This window comes from Rhododendron vialii, chromosome 9a, assembly GCF_030253575.1.
Source record: "Rhododendron vialii isolate Sample 1 chromosome 9a, ASM3025357v1".
Lineage (NCBI taxonomy): Eukaryota > Viridiplantae > Streptophyta > Magnoliopsida > Ericales > Ericaceae > Rhododendron > Rhododendron vialii.
The window spans coordinates 4703092-4720325 of NC_080565.1; the positions used below are offsets into that span (position 1 = coordinate 4703092).

The following is a 17234-nucleotide window of genomic DNA, read 5'->3' on the forward strand; positions in this document are numbered from 1 at the left end:
AAGGAAGATTCAAAAAACCTGCTTCTCACTTCTAGCACTAGGACATAGCCTGTTAATTGCAGAAAAGGAAGATTCAAAGGACCAGATTGGCTTGATTTCCTGAAGGCTCACTCTCTGGACGTTGCCAAAGTCATCGTGTTCATTTTCAACATGGGCACTAACAACTTGCATGTTCTTTATCTTTGGTTCTAATAGCATCGAACAGATCTTCCCATAGTACTGAAGCTGCCATCAAAACATCCAATATGCTAAGGATCGTCAACACTACTCAACATTGCAAGCACAATGTTTTCTTAATGACTCTCTATGCTTTCTGTTGAACCATAACTCCGCATATATTTTTTAGCCTCAAGATCTATATATTGAGTGATGACACAAAAATATCTACACTACTAAACTCACACTATCATGCAAGCACAGCACACATAAATTTTTTTCTGGGCTATTACCTTGATCCCAAAAAATAAGGATCATAACTACTACACAAAACAAATATGTGATACTACACAAAACATATATGACTGCCCGAAGCGCGTAGCGCGTCAGCATCACACTAGTAGCTTATAAAAGCGGGATACACCAAACTATCCACCAATCTTGCATGGGATTGTAACGCAAATGATTGGAGCTGTTTAAAACATGTTATAAGAGTTTACGTAAAAAAATAAACTGATACGTATATCGGTAAAGGCTTGATCGGTATTTGTCCCTATTTGACGGAATAAAAACTGAATGAGTCAATAAATTTTTACCGATATGGAATGAGTTGATATCTTACACAGAATATTAAAAACATGTTTTAAACAAATTGAATAACTCCGATAATTAGCGTTAGGGTCCAAACAAAATTTGCGTCAGAAATTGTGTCCTGAAATATATGTATACAGTTCAATCACCAATCACCGAAGTATTTTCCGTAGCTTAACAAGGGTTTGGCCGAAGTATTTTCCGTAAATTAACAAGGGTTTGGCCGAGCAGTCATGAGAAAGCAAGTGTTTGTCTTTCACAAGGTTACATGTTCGAATCATGTGAAGGGATTTGTTCGATCATTACCTTTAGGCCCCAGAATTAATTGGACTCCGTGCAAGTTGATCCAGACCCGGTTATAAAAATAAAATAAAAATCTCAGTAACTATTGTTAGGTTAATTCATTATTTGACACATCATTTTTGCGCATGCGGTATTACGTCCCATGCTATCCGAACCTATTTTATATACACCCCTACCAACATTTCTTCCTTCCAGGTAAGACTTTCTTCTTTCTTTATTCCTTCTTTTTCTTCTTTGACCAACACACACACACACACGGCAGAGGAGAGAGAGAGGAGGCAGCCGGCACAACCTCCGGTCCGCACCACCACCGATCAGCTCATCACAGCCGCCACCCACCTCTTACCACCAACCGGAGCCGTCGCTACCGATCACCACCAGTCAGCGCCAACTGAGATCACCCACTGCCCTACACACCATCACCACTTCCGAGCTCCCCAGCGCTCCGACCCGTCCTGAAATCTCTCCGAACCCCGTTTCGTCGGACGAGAGGTAGTCCGGAACTTACCTCCCTAAGTATATATAGTGTTTATATGATGATTTTAGAGCTTTGGTGTGATAATAATCGAACACGACGTGGCCGGTCGAAATCCGGCCGAAACTCCCCTGTTTTTTTTTTCTTTTTTTGCCGACTGTTCCAGCCACTGGAAATATTGAAATGGTTTTGGTATAAATACAGTTTAGTCCCTGATTTATGGTTAGTTTGTAAATCTACCCTAGCGTACTATGAAATGATATTTTAAGTCCCGGTCGAGTCCGGTCCGAAACGCCCCGTCTGCCGAATTGCCATAGCTACCGGAATGAAGTTTTTATTTTGAATAGTGCAGTTTAGTCCCTCAAGATAGATTAGCTTATGAATCGAACCCTAAGTATTAGAAGTTAATTCTATAAACCCCAAGTTAATTAGTTTCGGTTAAATCCTAGCTTTTATTGCAATCATGAATTATTTTAGCACCGACAATATCATGCGACGATTAATAGTAAACTTAGACTTTAGTTTTGAAAATAAAAGAAATCTCTTAATTTGTTTTAATTGCATGATTAGTTTTATCACATGATTAATTTTATCTCATGCTTATTATGTGTTGTTAGCATGTTAGTATTTTTAGTTGAAATGTTAAATTGCGAAATGTTGTTGTACTGATAGATTGGACAAATAAGTTCCCAAGGTTGGTTGCGATGTGTGGATGACATATTAGATGTGAAAATAAGATTAATGGGAAAATAATAAAGTGAAAGGCTGTGATTTTATTCCGGGCTTGGAACCCGTGGTGATGTATTGATTGGAGATTGATTGGTGGTGAATTTGTGAATTGTTGGTTTATGAAACCCTGGTTACGGCATGGTGGTGATCGACTCTCGGATGTTGGAACCGGTCATAAGGGAGGTATTGTGCTTGTGTCACAACCCAGGCTCGAATGTGCTCGCGTGCGCATCCAGTGAAGTTTTATCCGAACTTATGGTCGCGGATGGGATACCTGAGTATATAACTTAGGTATTTTTCATCCGGGTTTGGAAAAGGGGGGTCGGACCACACCAGTGTCTTGTGCCAGAGGTTAAAGGTAGGAACGGATCTATGGATAAGATCCGAGATATCACTTAGGTTAAAGAATAGTAATAAAATGATTAATTGCTCTCTTTTTATGTTATGTCAATGCATTTCAATTATATTTTCTTGCTGCTTGTAAGTTATGGGTTCGGGTGGGGTTTGGCTACTGAGCATCATCGCTTACGGTACTATGTTGCCATGGTAACTCGAACGTCAGGTATTGAAGATGAAATAGAAGGGCGTAGACAAAGAATGATTTGACGCTGACCGAAGAAGATATTATTGAACTTTAGTTATACCCTTAGTTGCTCTGTAATTTCAATTAATTATTTTAATATTGTACAGTTAGAGAATTTGGCAAAATACTTTAAGGTTGATACGTTGTGATTTGATTGGAATTGACAAGGCTTTTGGAATTTTAAATGCGTTGAAATGGAAAACTAATTGAAAATCTCTTTTTAATTTTGTTTTTAATGTCTCCGAATTTTCGGGCGTTACAACCACAATTTTCTTTATGTTTTTGGTCATCGCTAAACTAAAAATTCTAGAACCTTCCCGTGCTTTAGGGCTTCCATATAAAAACATGGTGAAAAGACGTTTTAGACCCAACTAAACATGGATTTAAAGATTGTTGTTATATGGCTCTTCCACGACATATCATGTGTTAACCGGTGGCATAGGAGAAAACACCTTGTTGTGTAATTTCAAGTTTCAACACAGTTTGTTCTTTGTATTATGCTTTGAGATTTCGTTCTTCTTTTCTGTTCTGAAAGCAAATATTTAAGATTTCATACATCCATGGGTAAGTTTACGAGGTTTGGTGATATTAGCAGCGAAAGTGTGCAGCTCATGCAAAGTGAGTCTCAACCTTGTTATATGGTCTTGTAACTTTTTATGATGTGCGTTTCTTTGTCATGAGACCTTGCGTTGTTTCTGTTATGATCCTTCGTAGTTTTGTTTAGGAACTATTACTCCAATAATACAAATATACTTGTGTACAGTTTGCCTGTAGCCTTTTTATGCCAATCGTTGCAACATTTAACGTTGACCAGACCCTTTTTTGAAACTTGGATTCTCATCACAAATCATCATTTATAAACTCATACACCTAAGTTGAAGTCGATTTTCTTTTTCTTATTTTGTGTCTTGTGATTTAAGTTCGTAAGTTTTTCTTACGAATTCTCACTTTGAACTGGTGCTCTAATGAAGGTGGTGAAGGTTTGATATCTGCTTTGGACCAAAAATGGGTACTTGTTTTCTTGCGCATTTTTGGCTTTTCCTGTGGACAATTTCCAATAGACTTATAGGCGAAATGGAATTAACTTGGGTATTTTCTATTAAAAACATGAGTTTAACCCTGCACTTATGCAATATATCAGGAGTTTTACCGTCGCATAACACTATTAACGGGCTTATAGCTAACTGCTGCTATCCTACCCAGGAAGAAGAAAGGAGAGGATGAAGAAAGTCGAAGCTGAAACCCAACACCCATACCTTCCGGACGGGATTGTTGTTCACATACTCGCAAAACTACCTGTTAAGTCCCTTCTTCAGTTTAGGTGTGTTTCCAAGTATTGGCGTTCATTAATATCAGATCCCAAATTCACCCTTTCCACGCAAGTTGTTGTCATGTCTATGCCGATCCTACAGACTAAGTACCAAAAGAGCGTTTTTGTTCACGTGATAGATGATGAAGCTTCAATGAAGGAGCTTCCTTTGCCTAACCCATTGAGAGGGCCTTACTATAATGGTGAGCCAGATTTAAGGGGTTCTTGTAATGGGTTGGTGCTTGTAAGTTGTGATCAGGACTTGTTCTTGTGGAATCCAACGACTAGATGGTGCATCAAAGTTCTTTCACATTGGCGCTTGGGAAAGTACAGGTACCAGCCAGACTCGTCATTTATTTCTGGACTTTGTTACGACTCCTCGACTGGTGATTACAAGGCAGTAATGGCGTCTCGCGCTTGCAATGTTGCTATGGCTGGAAGCTTTAGAAACAAAACTTGGACAGAGATTCATTTCCCATACACTAATAAACTCTTGGAGTCGGGGCCTACAGTGAATGATCGCACGCATTGGTTGGTACATAGTGGAGAATATCCGCGCTCACATGTCATGCACAACTTGATTGTTTCTTTTGATCCGCAAATGAATGAATTTGTGGAGGTGCCAATGCCACAAAATGAGGGAATCAAACGAAATATTGTATACGGTTTTGGAGTTTTAGGTGGATGCCTTTCATTAGCGCTCACTTCTGTCCACGAGGGGCCTAAAGTAACTAGTGTAGAGGTGTTTGCTATGAGAAAATATGGTGACAAGGCATCTTGGACAAGTTTGTTCGTTATATCGGACTTAATCATGTGGAATCCAGGTTACACTTCGGTGGCATCATTGTGTTCTACAACAAACGGGAAAGTGCTATTTCAAGAAGCACCCAAAAAAAATGGGCAAGGTGAAGGTGGAGTTATGTCATACAATCCTGAGCGTAAGTCGTGTATGGGTGTTCAAATCTTATCGCGTAGAGCCTACTGTATTACTTCATTTGCCGAAACTCTAGTTTCGCCCCCCTGCTACAATTGGGAAACTGAGGATTACACGGTGATTTCTCTTTCAGGGCAGATGCGGAAGTATAACACGAGCCGGCCTGGTGTAGATTTAAGTAAATGGCCTAGTGTCGGATTTAAGTAAATAAATCGGTTACGTATTGATGCTACTCTTTTTCTTATCCTGGTGTTGATATTTCGTCGAACTTTGTAAAAACGTTCTGTATGATTTTGTTGCTTCAAACCAGAATGCTATGAATCATACTCATTTAGCTTGAGGACGTGTACAAAACTCTTTTCAATGGATCAGATAGAGTGGTCTATGAACTTACCACTCTATAGGGAACTTTTCTATGGTAAACCAATATATGTTTGTTTGGTGTATGGTATCCTAAAACGGAATTGTCGAATTGTAGTTGTGGAAGTTCATTGATTGTGAGTGCCCGCGATTTGCGTCAGGGGCATAATGTCTGTGTCGATGTGAAAGACATCAACTGTCTTTCTTGTTTTACATTAGTTAGATATCAGTTTGGCTTTATCCATATTTGTAATGAACTTTATTATCTACAGTAAGTCTGGTAATACAGAGAATTCCCACATAGATCGTACACAGATCTATGTGTGGGGTCCACTTCGGATTCCACACAAACGATTCGAGTCATTCATTAAATGTAAAATATTTTCCCAAGGGTTTCCGCGAAAAATCAGCTCAATTCGATACCTATAGATATTTAATTCAATCATCTAACTTTTCATTATCTTGAAATCTGAATAAAAAGCTGAATGATTAAATTCAGCATTTATAAGTATTAGATTGAACCAATTTTTCACGGGAGCTCTTGAAAAAATATTTTACATTTAATAAATGGCTCGAATTATTTGTGTGAGATCCGTAGTGGGCCCCATAACAAATCTATACACAAAATTTGTGCATTTTTACTGTATGTGTAGCATTACTGTATTATCTAAGTACTACTGGGCTATTAAGCCTATTATTCATATTATCGTCTTCATTTTTCAAAAAAAAAAAAAGATCATCATATTTTAGCCAAACCTATTGGAAATGCTCCAAAGCCCCGAAAGGCTAACTTTTGTCTACATGATTGTTTTTTCTTAATTGTTACTACATGATTTGAATATAATTTTTACATCACATCTGGATCGAAAAATTAGAAAATTATACACCTAAGTTTTAGAATATTTCATTTAAAAAGAAAAAAGGGACACTAACTAAAAGCCAGTATTTTGGTTATTTTTTTGTATTCTTCATATATTTTCTAGGGGTGAGCATAGACCGGATTAGTTTTTTTTGTTTTTGATCCGCGACCGGATTAGTTTGGTTTTAGAGTAAACTAAAACCAAACCATTACATACGGATTATGTATTTGGAGAACCAATCCAACCCAAAAAAAGTGTAGAACCAAATCAATTCAAACCATTAGACTACGGTTCGATTTCGGTTTCGAACTACAGTTTACTTGAAATTGAGATATCATCTTCGTAAACTATTTAAAGTACTCAAAAATGCAGAGATAAACTAAGAATTGATTTTTATTTATAGAAAAATTTAGGAATTAATTGAGCCGTGGAATCAGTATTCACTAAATGGAGCAATTTATATCTATATACTATGTGCTTGTGAAATATAAAAATTTATACTAAATAATTTTAATAGTAAATGAATAATGAATAAGATGGTGGATTGAATAAATTATTAATTTAGAAAATTAGTTGACTATAATTTTCATTTATACTTGGAGTATCTAAATTAAATGAGTTATATGTATATATATTATATCTATATACGGATCGGATCGGTTTGGAACCGAAACCATTAACGTAAATCTACAGACCAAGTCATTTAACGCGGTTTTTAAATTTTTTAAACCAGACCAAACCACACTACTGAAACCTAACCAAACCATTCGGTTTGGATTGGTTTGGACTGGATTCACAATTTGACAGATTTTTTGCTCACCCCTCGTATTTTCTTTGAACTTTGAATTTTATTTATATATTTTTTACGTAAAAATTACACCGAATTTTATATTAACAATGAAGGAAAAATAACCAAAAAGCGGTGCGGAAAAAGTTTACCAATAACCAGGCCAAAACAGCCGCCGACGAAATTCGATCTTAATCTTTCGATTTCCCGATCGACGAGGAGCACTCTCACGGCCGTCGGCCATTCGCTACACCGCCGCCGACCACAGAAATTCCCGGTAAACCCCTCAATCTTCATTTTATTCTTACGCTTTGCAACATTTCTATATATACATACATGAATCCGTGTTTATTTATACATGTATGTGTGTCCGTTGTATTAAATATCAAAAAATCTTCAATGATCTTTTCAAAATTTTGAACAGCAATTGCGGTACTGTTCTCTGTAACTCTAATTCTTTCCATGGACATTTTCTGTTATTTAGGTCTTTGTGTTGATAAATTAAATTAGGAAAGAATCAAAGAAATTTGCTTGTAAAAGAAAATTGCTAGTCAACTTGATGTGCATTGATTCCGCGCGTTCTTTGTCAACGGATTGAGTTAAATTGCATTGTTGTGAAATTTCGACGCAGTTTCTTCGTTGTATCGACTGTCGAGCTTCTTCTTTTCTCTTTCGTAGAGCAAATATTAAGGGTTTCCACCGGGGGGAAAAGGTAGGGTACATCGTAGCGAATGTAGGGTGAACCCCTCAATGTTCTTCCACTTCTTGAATACTATTCAGCATGTGTATCCATGTATGTACGGAGTTCATACACCAATTGCGGTACTACTTTCCGCAAGTATTCATATGTGATATTTCTTGAATCCTAAATCTTCATTCGTGGTATTTCTTATTCGAGGACATTAAATTTTGTTATTAGGTTAAGTAAAGCTGGATTTCCTCTTGATAAAAAGAAAAATCAGGATTTTCTTTTCTTTTTGTATTACAGGGGTTGATTGAAATGGCAGTCTTCTTGAATTTTGACAGTTTTATGTTGATACATAGGAAAGAATCAAAGAACTTTTTTGGTACCACGCGTTTGTGTTTTTAAGGAGTTTTAATTCACATGTTCTTTGTTAATGCATGGTAATATTAAGTTATTAACTAATAACTATCCCGTAAGTTTCCATAATCTTTTTTTTTAAATTTCAAACACCAATTGCAGTACTATTCTTGGTAATTCTTGATATGTGATACATTGATACTTCATTCGTGGTGTTTCATTTTGAGGGACTTTCATTTATGTTATTAGGTTAAGCAGGATTTCTTCTTGATAAGGAAAAAACTGGGTTTTTATTTTATTTTATTTTATTATCTTATTGTAGCCTTGTAGGGGTTGATTGAAACGGAAGTCTTTTTGATAGTTTGGTGTTTTTAATAAATAGGACAGAACTTTGTTGGTAAAAAAAAATTCCTAGCACTTGATGTGCATCTTTTAGGAATTTTAGCTCCATTCATTATTTGTCATGGGGTTGGGTGAAATCTGCAGCAAGAAAAGGGAAAAAAGTTGTCACAAGAAAGCAGAATGTTGGTAAATGAGAAACAAATGATAAAAGGAAAGCCCAAGAACTGTTGTGTATGTGTTAGTATAATGCAATTGCATAGCTTCTTTGTCAATGGATTTGGTGAAATTCGCCGTGAAAAATTTGGTTTTGTGATGACAAATAGTACCCTTCATCATTTGAATTTTTTTTTTTTTTGTGCTTTAATGCCTTATCTGAAAACATGGTGACGGAAACTGCCTTCTTGTGTGATTTTGATGCATTTTCTTCATCAAATTAAGCTTTGAGATGGCGTCCTTCCTTTCTCTATTGTAGAACAAATATTCAAAATTTTCAGATGGGAATACATTGTGTGCATCCATTGTGAAGTTATGAGGCTTGGTGGTGTAGTAGAAAAATTGTGCGACAGAAGCAAGTGGTCTCGAATTTGTTATGTTGTCTGATAGTTCTTTATGAAGTATGTGGTTTTTTGTCATGACTCATGAGGCTTTGTGGTGATATTGTCTTGTGACGATGTTTTGTAGTGTACCTAGTTATTATGATAGTAATACAAATGTATATGTGGAAAATTGCCTTTTTGCATGCAGTCATTGCTGTATTGAACGTTGACCAGACACTATCTTAATAGATGGATTCTCAATCACAAAGCATCCATTCATAAATCCACAGAGTTAAGTTGAAGTCAATTTTCTTTTTCTTGTGTCTTGTGGATTAGACTCTTACTTTTGCATTCTCATTTTGGACGGGCGCTCTAACTAGTGCGATAAAAATATGATATCTTCTTTCTGTTTAGACAAAAAAAGAGAGTATGTTTTGAGCACCAGTTGGATTATCATCACAAATCCTTGTTTATAAACTCATAAACCGAAATTGAAGTCGATTTTCTTTTTCTTGTTTTGTGTCTTGTGATATTGAGCTCTTAAGTTTTTCTTATGAATTCTCACTTTGAACTGGTGCTCTAATGAAAGTGATGAGGATTTGATATCTGCTTTGGAGCAAAAATGGGTATTTGTTTCTTGGCATTTTTGGCATTTCCTGTGGACAAATTCCAATGCACTTGTATGGGAAATGGCTTTAACTTGGGTAGTTGCTTGCCCTTCAGTTTCTTTTTGGATTATAGCGCTTTTAGCATGCTTTACTGGATGTTACTTCCATTACTGCTGGAAGCCATTGTTTGGAGGGTTAATTTCTATTAAAAACATGAGTTTAACCCTGCATTTATGCAATATATCAGGAGTTTTACTGTTGAATACATATTCAAAGTTTGACTCCAGTGCGTGAAGAACACTATTAACGGGCTTATAGCTAACTGCTGATATCCTACCCAGGAAAAAGGAAGGAGAGGATGAAGAAAGTCAAAGCTGAAACTCGACTCCCATACCTTCCGGGTGGGATTGTTGTTCACATACTCGCAAAACTACCTGTTAAGTCCCTCCTTCAGTTTCGGTGTGTTTCCAAGTATTGGCGTTCATTAATATCGGATCCCAAATTCAACCTTTCTACTCAAAAGGAGCAAGTTGTTGTCATGTCTATGCCGATCCTACAGAGTAAGTACCAAAAGAGTGCTTTGGTCCACGTGATATGTGATGAAGCGTCAATGAAGGTGCTTCCTCTGCCTAACCCATTGAGAGGGCCTTACTATAATGATTTGCCAGATTTAAGGGGTTCTTGTAATGGGTTGGTGCTTGTAAGTTATGATCAGGACTTGTTCTTGTGGAATCCATCCACTAGATGGTGCATCAAAGTTCTTTCACATTGGTGCTTGGGTAAGTACAGACAAGGCTCGTCATTTATTTCTGGACTTTGTTACGACTCCTCGACTGGTGATTACAAGGCAATAATGGTGTCTAGGGCTTGCAATTTTGCTATGGTTGGAAGCTTTGGAAACAAAACTTGGACAGAGATTCATTTCCCTTACACTGATAGAATCTTGGAGTCGGGGCCTACAACAAATGATCGTACGCATTGGTTGGTACATAGGGGAGAAGATCTTCACTCACAAGTCATGCACAACTTGATTGTTTCTTTTGATCCACAAATGAATGATTTTGTGGAGATGCCAGTGCCACAAAATGAGCGAATCAAACGAAATATTGTACATGGTTTTGGAGTTTTGGGCGGATGCCTTTCATTGGCTCTCACTTCTGTCCACGAGGGGCGTAAAGTAACTAGTGTTGAGGTGTTTGCTATGAGAAAATATGGTGACGAGGCATCTTGGACAAGTTTGTTCATTATATCAGACTTAATCTTGTGGAATCCAGGTTATACTTCGGTGGTGTCATTGTGTTCTACAACAAACGGGGAAGTGCTATTTCTATGGGAAGGTGAAGGTGGAGTTATGGCATACAATCCTGAGCGTAATTCGTATAGGTGTGTTAAATCCCGATCTTGTAGAGTCTACTGTATTACTTCATTTTCCGAAAGTGTAGTTTCACCCCCCTGCTGCAATTGGGAAACTGAGGATTACACGGTAATTTCTCTTTCAGGCCCGATGCAGAAGTATAACACCAGACGGCCTGGTGTAGCTTTAAGTAAATAATTCATTTACGCATCGCTGCTAGGCGTTGATATTTCGTCGAACTTTGTATACGTTCTACTATATGATTTTCTTGCTTCAAACCAGAACGCTATGAACCCTATTACTATTTGATTGGGTGTTATGTTTTATGTTTTCGGTGTATATGATAGTCCTCTAAAAGGATGAAACAGAGCTGCTATCGTAAACTTGTGATTCAGGAACATTAGTTTTTTTTTCTTAAACTTCCATTGCATCTAATTGATTTATTTTTGTATTATTGAGAAGGCTTAATCACCTTTTTATTCACCCATTCTACCCCTCTGCGTCAATTTGGTCCCTATTCTATGTAAAATAGTACATATTTTGTTCGAAAATACAGGTTAAAGTCGTCCCCAACCAAAATGGCATTCACTTCTACTCTCAAAACAAGATTGTTTATATGAATGCTTGAGGAGCCCGGTGTGGATAGTTTATTAATTTGGATAATGTTTTACTAGCCTTTTTTTTTTATATGAAACATTATTTGATTATTGATCGTAGAAATAATTGACGTACTCTTAATTTGGTATGACTAACAAAAAAATAATTTGAGGAAGGGTAAGATTGGATTATTTTAAATCTAAAGATTTCATTGAAATAAATTGTTTAGAATAGGATTGATATGAAAAATTCTTCTGATTTTAAGTCCTTTCGTCTAATTCCCTTTGAATTAATCTAGAAGGCCCTAAAAACAGAGCAGGAAAAAAAGGCCTCAAAAACATTTCTTTTTAGTTACCTCCTCCCACTATTCTTTCATCCTTTCTCTTTTCCTTCCACATTTTTCTTTGTGATGCATGGTGTCCCGAATCAGTTGGCGCACACGTCATACACTTAGCGTGAGGTGATCCAAGACTTTAATGTTTACCTATTAGTAACTTGGTTACTAAAAAAATTTAGCTAATGGATGTGTGCTAAACTTTTTTCAATAGATCAGATAAAATGGTCTATAAAGTTACCACTCTATAAGTGCCCGGTATAAATTTGACAATTCACTTATAGAGAGAGAAGAGAAAAGAAAAGGGAGAGAGGAGAGAGAGAATGGCTTAGGGAAAAAAAAGAAAAGAAAAAAAGGATAAGAACTACTCACCGAATGTTTTTTTGTTAAAAATTTTGGGTAAATTTCAATGACCTACCATGAGGTTTTTGACAATTGTAAAAACCTCCATGAGGTTCAAATAATTTCACTAAGCTTTTTGGGGTTTTTTTTCTTCTTGTTTCGTCCTTTTTTTTTCGTTTGTTAATTTTGTGTCCAACTTTTGTGAATTATTGATTCGTCTAGACGAGAGTAATCAAAAAAGTAAAATTTTCTCCTTTTATCCAAATATTTTGGAAATATCCAAGATAAAACCCAAACAGCCGGAATTTTTTCCGGTTTCCGTTGAGCCCAATAATATAACGTAAAAATTACACAAATCTTATAGTGAAAAATTAAGAAAAATATTAACCAAAAAGCAGTAGGCCAACTGCTAGGTTGTTTTCCTTCCACATCGTTCTAAATAATAAAGCTCAAAATTTTGAACGAAATTCCCTCCTCCCCCTCCGAAATAGCCACCGACGAAATTCGAACTTAATCTTTCGATTTCCCAATAGACGAGGACCACTCTCACGGCCGTTCAATACACCGCCGTCGACCATAGCTATTCCCGGTAAACCCCTCAACCTTCATTTTCTTCTTACGCTTTCCAACATTTCTATATAGACATACATGAATACGCGTTTATTTGTGTGTGTGTCCATTGTATTAAATGTCCAAAAGCTTTAACGATCTTTTCAAAATTTCAAACAGCAATTGCGGTACTGTACTTCTCTGTAACTCTTGATATGTGATAGTTCTTGAACCCTAAGTCTTTCCATGGACATTTATTTCTGTTATTTAGGTCTTGTGTTGATAAATTAAGAAAGAATCAAAGAAATTTGCTGGTAAAAGAAAATTGCTATTCAACTTGATGTGCGTTATCTAGGAAATGTGATTCCGTATGTTCTTTGTCAACGGATTGGGTGAAATTGCTACATTTCTATACAGACATTCATGAATACGTGTTTATTTATATGTGTGTCCTTTGTATTAAATATCCAAAAAGCTTCAACAATCTTTTTAAAATTTCAAACACAATTGCGGTACTGTTCTCTGTAACTTTTGATATGTGATAGTTCTTGAACTCTAATAGCCTGTTCCAGAAATCTTCTTAAAAAATAAGTACTTATTTGTAATTTTTAAGCTTAAAAATAATTGGCTTCCGAAAATAATTATTTAATTTTTTTGCATCGTTTAAAAGATCGGCGATGCTTTATGGGACAGAATGTTCGCTTATTAAGAAACAACAAGTGTGCAAGAAGAGTGTAGCGGAAATGAGAACATTGAGGTGGATGTGTGGTAAGACTAGACGAAACAGGATTAGAAATAAAACGGTTTGTGAGATAGTAGGTGTAGCATCTGTGGGGGGCTGAAAAAATCCTTGAACCTCTTCCTCCTTGCTGTTGTACGGTGAAAGGATAGAACGGTGAATTGGGTACCTGAAAATCGAAGGGGGGTATATCTCCGGGAAGACGCTCCGACGAGCAAGTTAGTAAGAGCCCTAAAGGTGGAGGAAATTATGCTTTTACTGAGTTTGTAGGAATGAGAGAGATTAGATCATTTATCTTGTGGTATCACCTCTTATTTATAGGCAAGGTTTTGAGTGTTGGACAAGTAGATGATGTCACTTTCGGTTATAAGTAGGAAGCTTCTAGATCATGTCACTTTCGGTCATAAGTAGAAAGCTTCTAGATTCGACCATATGTAGAAAGCTTCTAGATCATGTCACTTTCGGTCATAAGTAGAAAGCTTCTAGATTCGGCCATTAGTAGAAGCTAGTAGAAAGCTTCTAGATTCGGCGATTAGTAGAAAGCTTCTAGATGACTCTTTGATTCCCACTTGCAAGCACTATTCCTGAGATATTTTCCCGAATGATGACGTACCTTCCGAACGAAAGCTTTATAGTTTATACCGCTGAACGTGCTAAGGTCTTACCGAGCGATCATGCGGTAAAACATGCTAGGAAGGGAATATGCTCGGGAGGGCCTCTGAGGGTCGGGGTCGGCACACGCTCGGCGGAACAACGGAGTGCCTTCCCACGACGTGGCAAAACAGAAATCAAAAGGGACATATATGGCACTTTTGTAAACCACCCAACCCTTAGATTGAATCAATCTCAACCATTCACTAAAAATTTCTTTCGATGGTCCCTACACCGTCGTGAATTGTATAATAAATTTGTCAAATTTTCATTTTTAATAATTTGCTTTTTGAACTGGATTTGTTATGTTTTCAGTCTTGGTTACTAACGAATTTATTGAGGCTGCTGCTGATTTTAACTGCTGAAGAAATCAACTCAACTGCTTGCGAACAGCACCCTTGCCTTGTGCCATTGTGCCATTCCTGTTTCATTATATGATGATGTGGGCAGTATATTGGTTCGATGGCCAGGGGTTGACCTACTTTAGGTTATACCATTTAGAACATTGGTTCCCAAATATTGTACACCTTTGTTACACGTAGTTTAGGCATTCTAAGAAATTCTAATTGTTTTTGTTATTTGCCTTGCTTAGAAGTAAACAATCAAATCTAATAAGCTCAAAACTTAGAGGCAGTGGGCTTTTAGCAAGACAAAATGCACAAAAAAAAATGGTCATAATGATCTTACAAATGTCTTTTGAAGGAATAAATGAGAAAAAAATGATTTTGTCCTGATTTCCGTGTCTGTGCTGACACTGACGACCTCACTTCTCAATGTTTCAAATACATGATCAGGGATCACTACTGGTCTCCCAGTACCCCGCTTTAATGAGAGTCTCGTGGGTCGTGGGTCGCCTTTTCTAATCTTATACAAGAGTCACTCAAATATGATGTAACGGAATGGGCAAATGGATGGCTTTTGGCCACTCATAATAGCTATTTGTCTATCTTTTCTGCCCGAGTACCTCACAAATAACCGTGTGGGACACTCCAACACCTAGATAACTGAATGTAATAGATGCTCAATGTGTGCTTGGACTGTTGGACATATAACTACCAATCATACTTGGTCATCAAGCTAACTTAAAGTTTATCTACTGCCCTTCATACTCGACATAGCAAAGAGGAGTAGCAAGAATTATGCAGGCTGGGCCAAAAAAAAAAAAACACATTGGAAGAAATATTGATGTATTTTGCGTGTTTCTAGCATCACGGGACACAACTACGTTTGGAACCGCTCGATGCACATGGGTTCACATGCATTGAACTCCAGATGCAGTTGTGGCCAGCCGGAGTTGTGGTCGAGAGTTGTGTATGTACATAGACTTTCTCACAACTAGGAGTGTTAGCGCGCCACTAATTCAATGTCCTATGCAAAGACCTTTATCCCAAACAGGTGAGAGTACTTCTCACAGGAATTCACAACATACATGAAATGAAAATGCAGTTATCCTGGCGAAGATGAAGAAAATTGTACTTACACGGACACAGCGTCAAATAAATTGACGACGTCATCGCAATAGTAATGGGACAGTACTGGATTCTCAGCCACAAAATTTGTTCCACCCGATACTTCATCGCAATCCTTAGAGACGCGAAATTGAAGGCAGTAAACCTTGATGTTTCCAGATCCAACACCTAAATCTCGAGTGTACATAGCACATAGCTTTCCGTTGCCTGCATCAAGCAACGCCCGAGGAACATAATTCATTACGTAATCACCATCCTCCGCCGATATCAAATCCAACACCTCCAAACCTAACACCGGTTTTGGTGATCCAAAAGGTTTACTATCCGAAACAAGGTAACCACAAATGCCCCTGCCGGAAGGAACAGGAAGGAAGCTGAACAAAATACCATCGACGGAGGCTGTTTTGAAACCAATTCTACCACAATCCAAGTCGTGAACGGACCACGTGTTCCGTACCACGTCGAACTTGTACAGCGCATCCAAGAGAGGGTAATTCACCAGAAACTTCTTGCCGCCTTCCAAAACAGCGTGCCCTGACGGAGTGGTTTCCACCAGAGGCGGCTTCAAGCTGCGCCAACAATTCAACTCGGGATTCTCCAAGACATCCGTGACTCCGCGTCCCATGAGGTAGATCTTGCCATTGATGTTAGCCTGGTAAGTGAGGGCCCTAGGTCTCGTCGTCGGAGGGGCTTTGACCCAACCGCTTTCATCGGGATGGAGAGTGTCAATCCAATGGAGTTCGTCCAGATGTCCCTTCACGTACGTGCCGTCTGCGCTGACCTTTGCGCCGCCGAAGACGTAGATGGTCGGACCAAGTGAGACGCAGCTTGAGAGCTCGGAGCTGATGGGAAGCCTGGGGAGTGCAGGAGAGAGATGAGTGCCCGAATCTGTGGTGTCGTCGATCTTGTACCAGTCGTAGGCGTAATCCTCCGATCTCAGAGCGCGGAAGTATATACACGATCTTGCTGCGTCTTTCGACATCGCCATCAGAAGAGGGAGAGAGATGGGAAAATTAGCTAACCTAGAAGGTTCAATAGAGATGCTACAACCACATCTAAAATTATAAATTCAAATATACACTCTTTTACAAAATACAAAGCACTTAATGTGTGTGGGATCTTTGTGTTTTATTTTGTGAAAGGATGTGTAATTGGATATGTAATTTTGGGTGTGGTTGTAGAATATTTGATCTTTTTAAAGTTTCGTACACCGATTGTGGTACTCCTCTCGACTCCTAACGAGTGTTTTTTTTAACCCTAATGGCTCTGTTTGGAACTTGTAGAAAGAAAAGGAAATGAAAATAAAAAAGAGAGAAAATGGAAAGAAAATGAATTCTTTTCTCTTGTTTAATTGTAAAAAGAAAATGAAGAGAAACTATAAAGAAAATGATTTTCTCTTGTTTGGCTTCAAAAGGAAAATGGGAAGAAAAGAAATTTTTTTTAGCAAAAGTTAACTGCTTTTCCTTTGTATTTTCTTTTCCTCGGTATGCTCCAGAGCTTTTCTTTCTTTTCCTTTGTATTTTCTTTTCCTTTTCCTTAGATAGGAATCAAACAACTCCTAAGAAATTTTTTTTATTTTCCTTT

The 17234-nt window shown here is 37.6% G+C and overlaps 3 protein-coding genes across 4 annotated transcripts in view; all 3 read left to right on the forward strand.

The window, feature by feature from the left end:
* Window positions 1–17234, forward strand: part of LOC131299942 (uncharacterized) — a 94052-nt gene that overhangs the window by 54771 nt on the left and 22047 nt on the right. The window lies entirely within an intron of this gene.
* On the forward strand, window positions 1244–5420 carry LOC131299938 (F-box/kelch-repeat protein At3g23880-like). The gene is made up of 2 exons (XM_058325521.1): window positions 1244–1542; window positions 4041–5420. The coding sequence occupies exon 2, from the start codon at window positions 4058–4060 to the stop codon at window positions 5285–5287; it is 1230 nt and encodes a 409-aa protein (XP_058181504.1). The 5' UTR covers window positions 1244–1542; window positions 4041–4057; the 3' UTR covers window positions 5288–5420.
* Window positions 7210–11388, forward strand: LOC131299939 (F-box/kelch-repeat protein At3g23880-like). Of its 2 annotated transcripts, none has more exons than XM_058325523.1 (2): window positions 7210–7364; window positions 9863–11388. In XM_058325523.1, the coding sequence occupies exon 2, from the start codon at window positions 9974–9976 to the stop codon at window positions 11165–11167; it is 1194 nt and encodes a 397-aa protein (XP_058181506.1). In that variant the 5' UTR covers window positions 7210–7364; window positions 9863–9973; the 3' UTR covers window positions 11168–11388. The 2 variants fall into 2 exon arrangements, with proteins under 2 accessions (XP_058181506.1, XP_058181505.1); XM_058325522.1 differs by having other exon boundaries at window positions 9957–11388.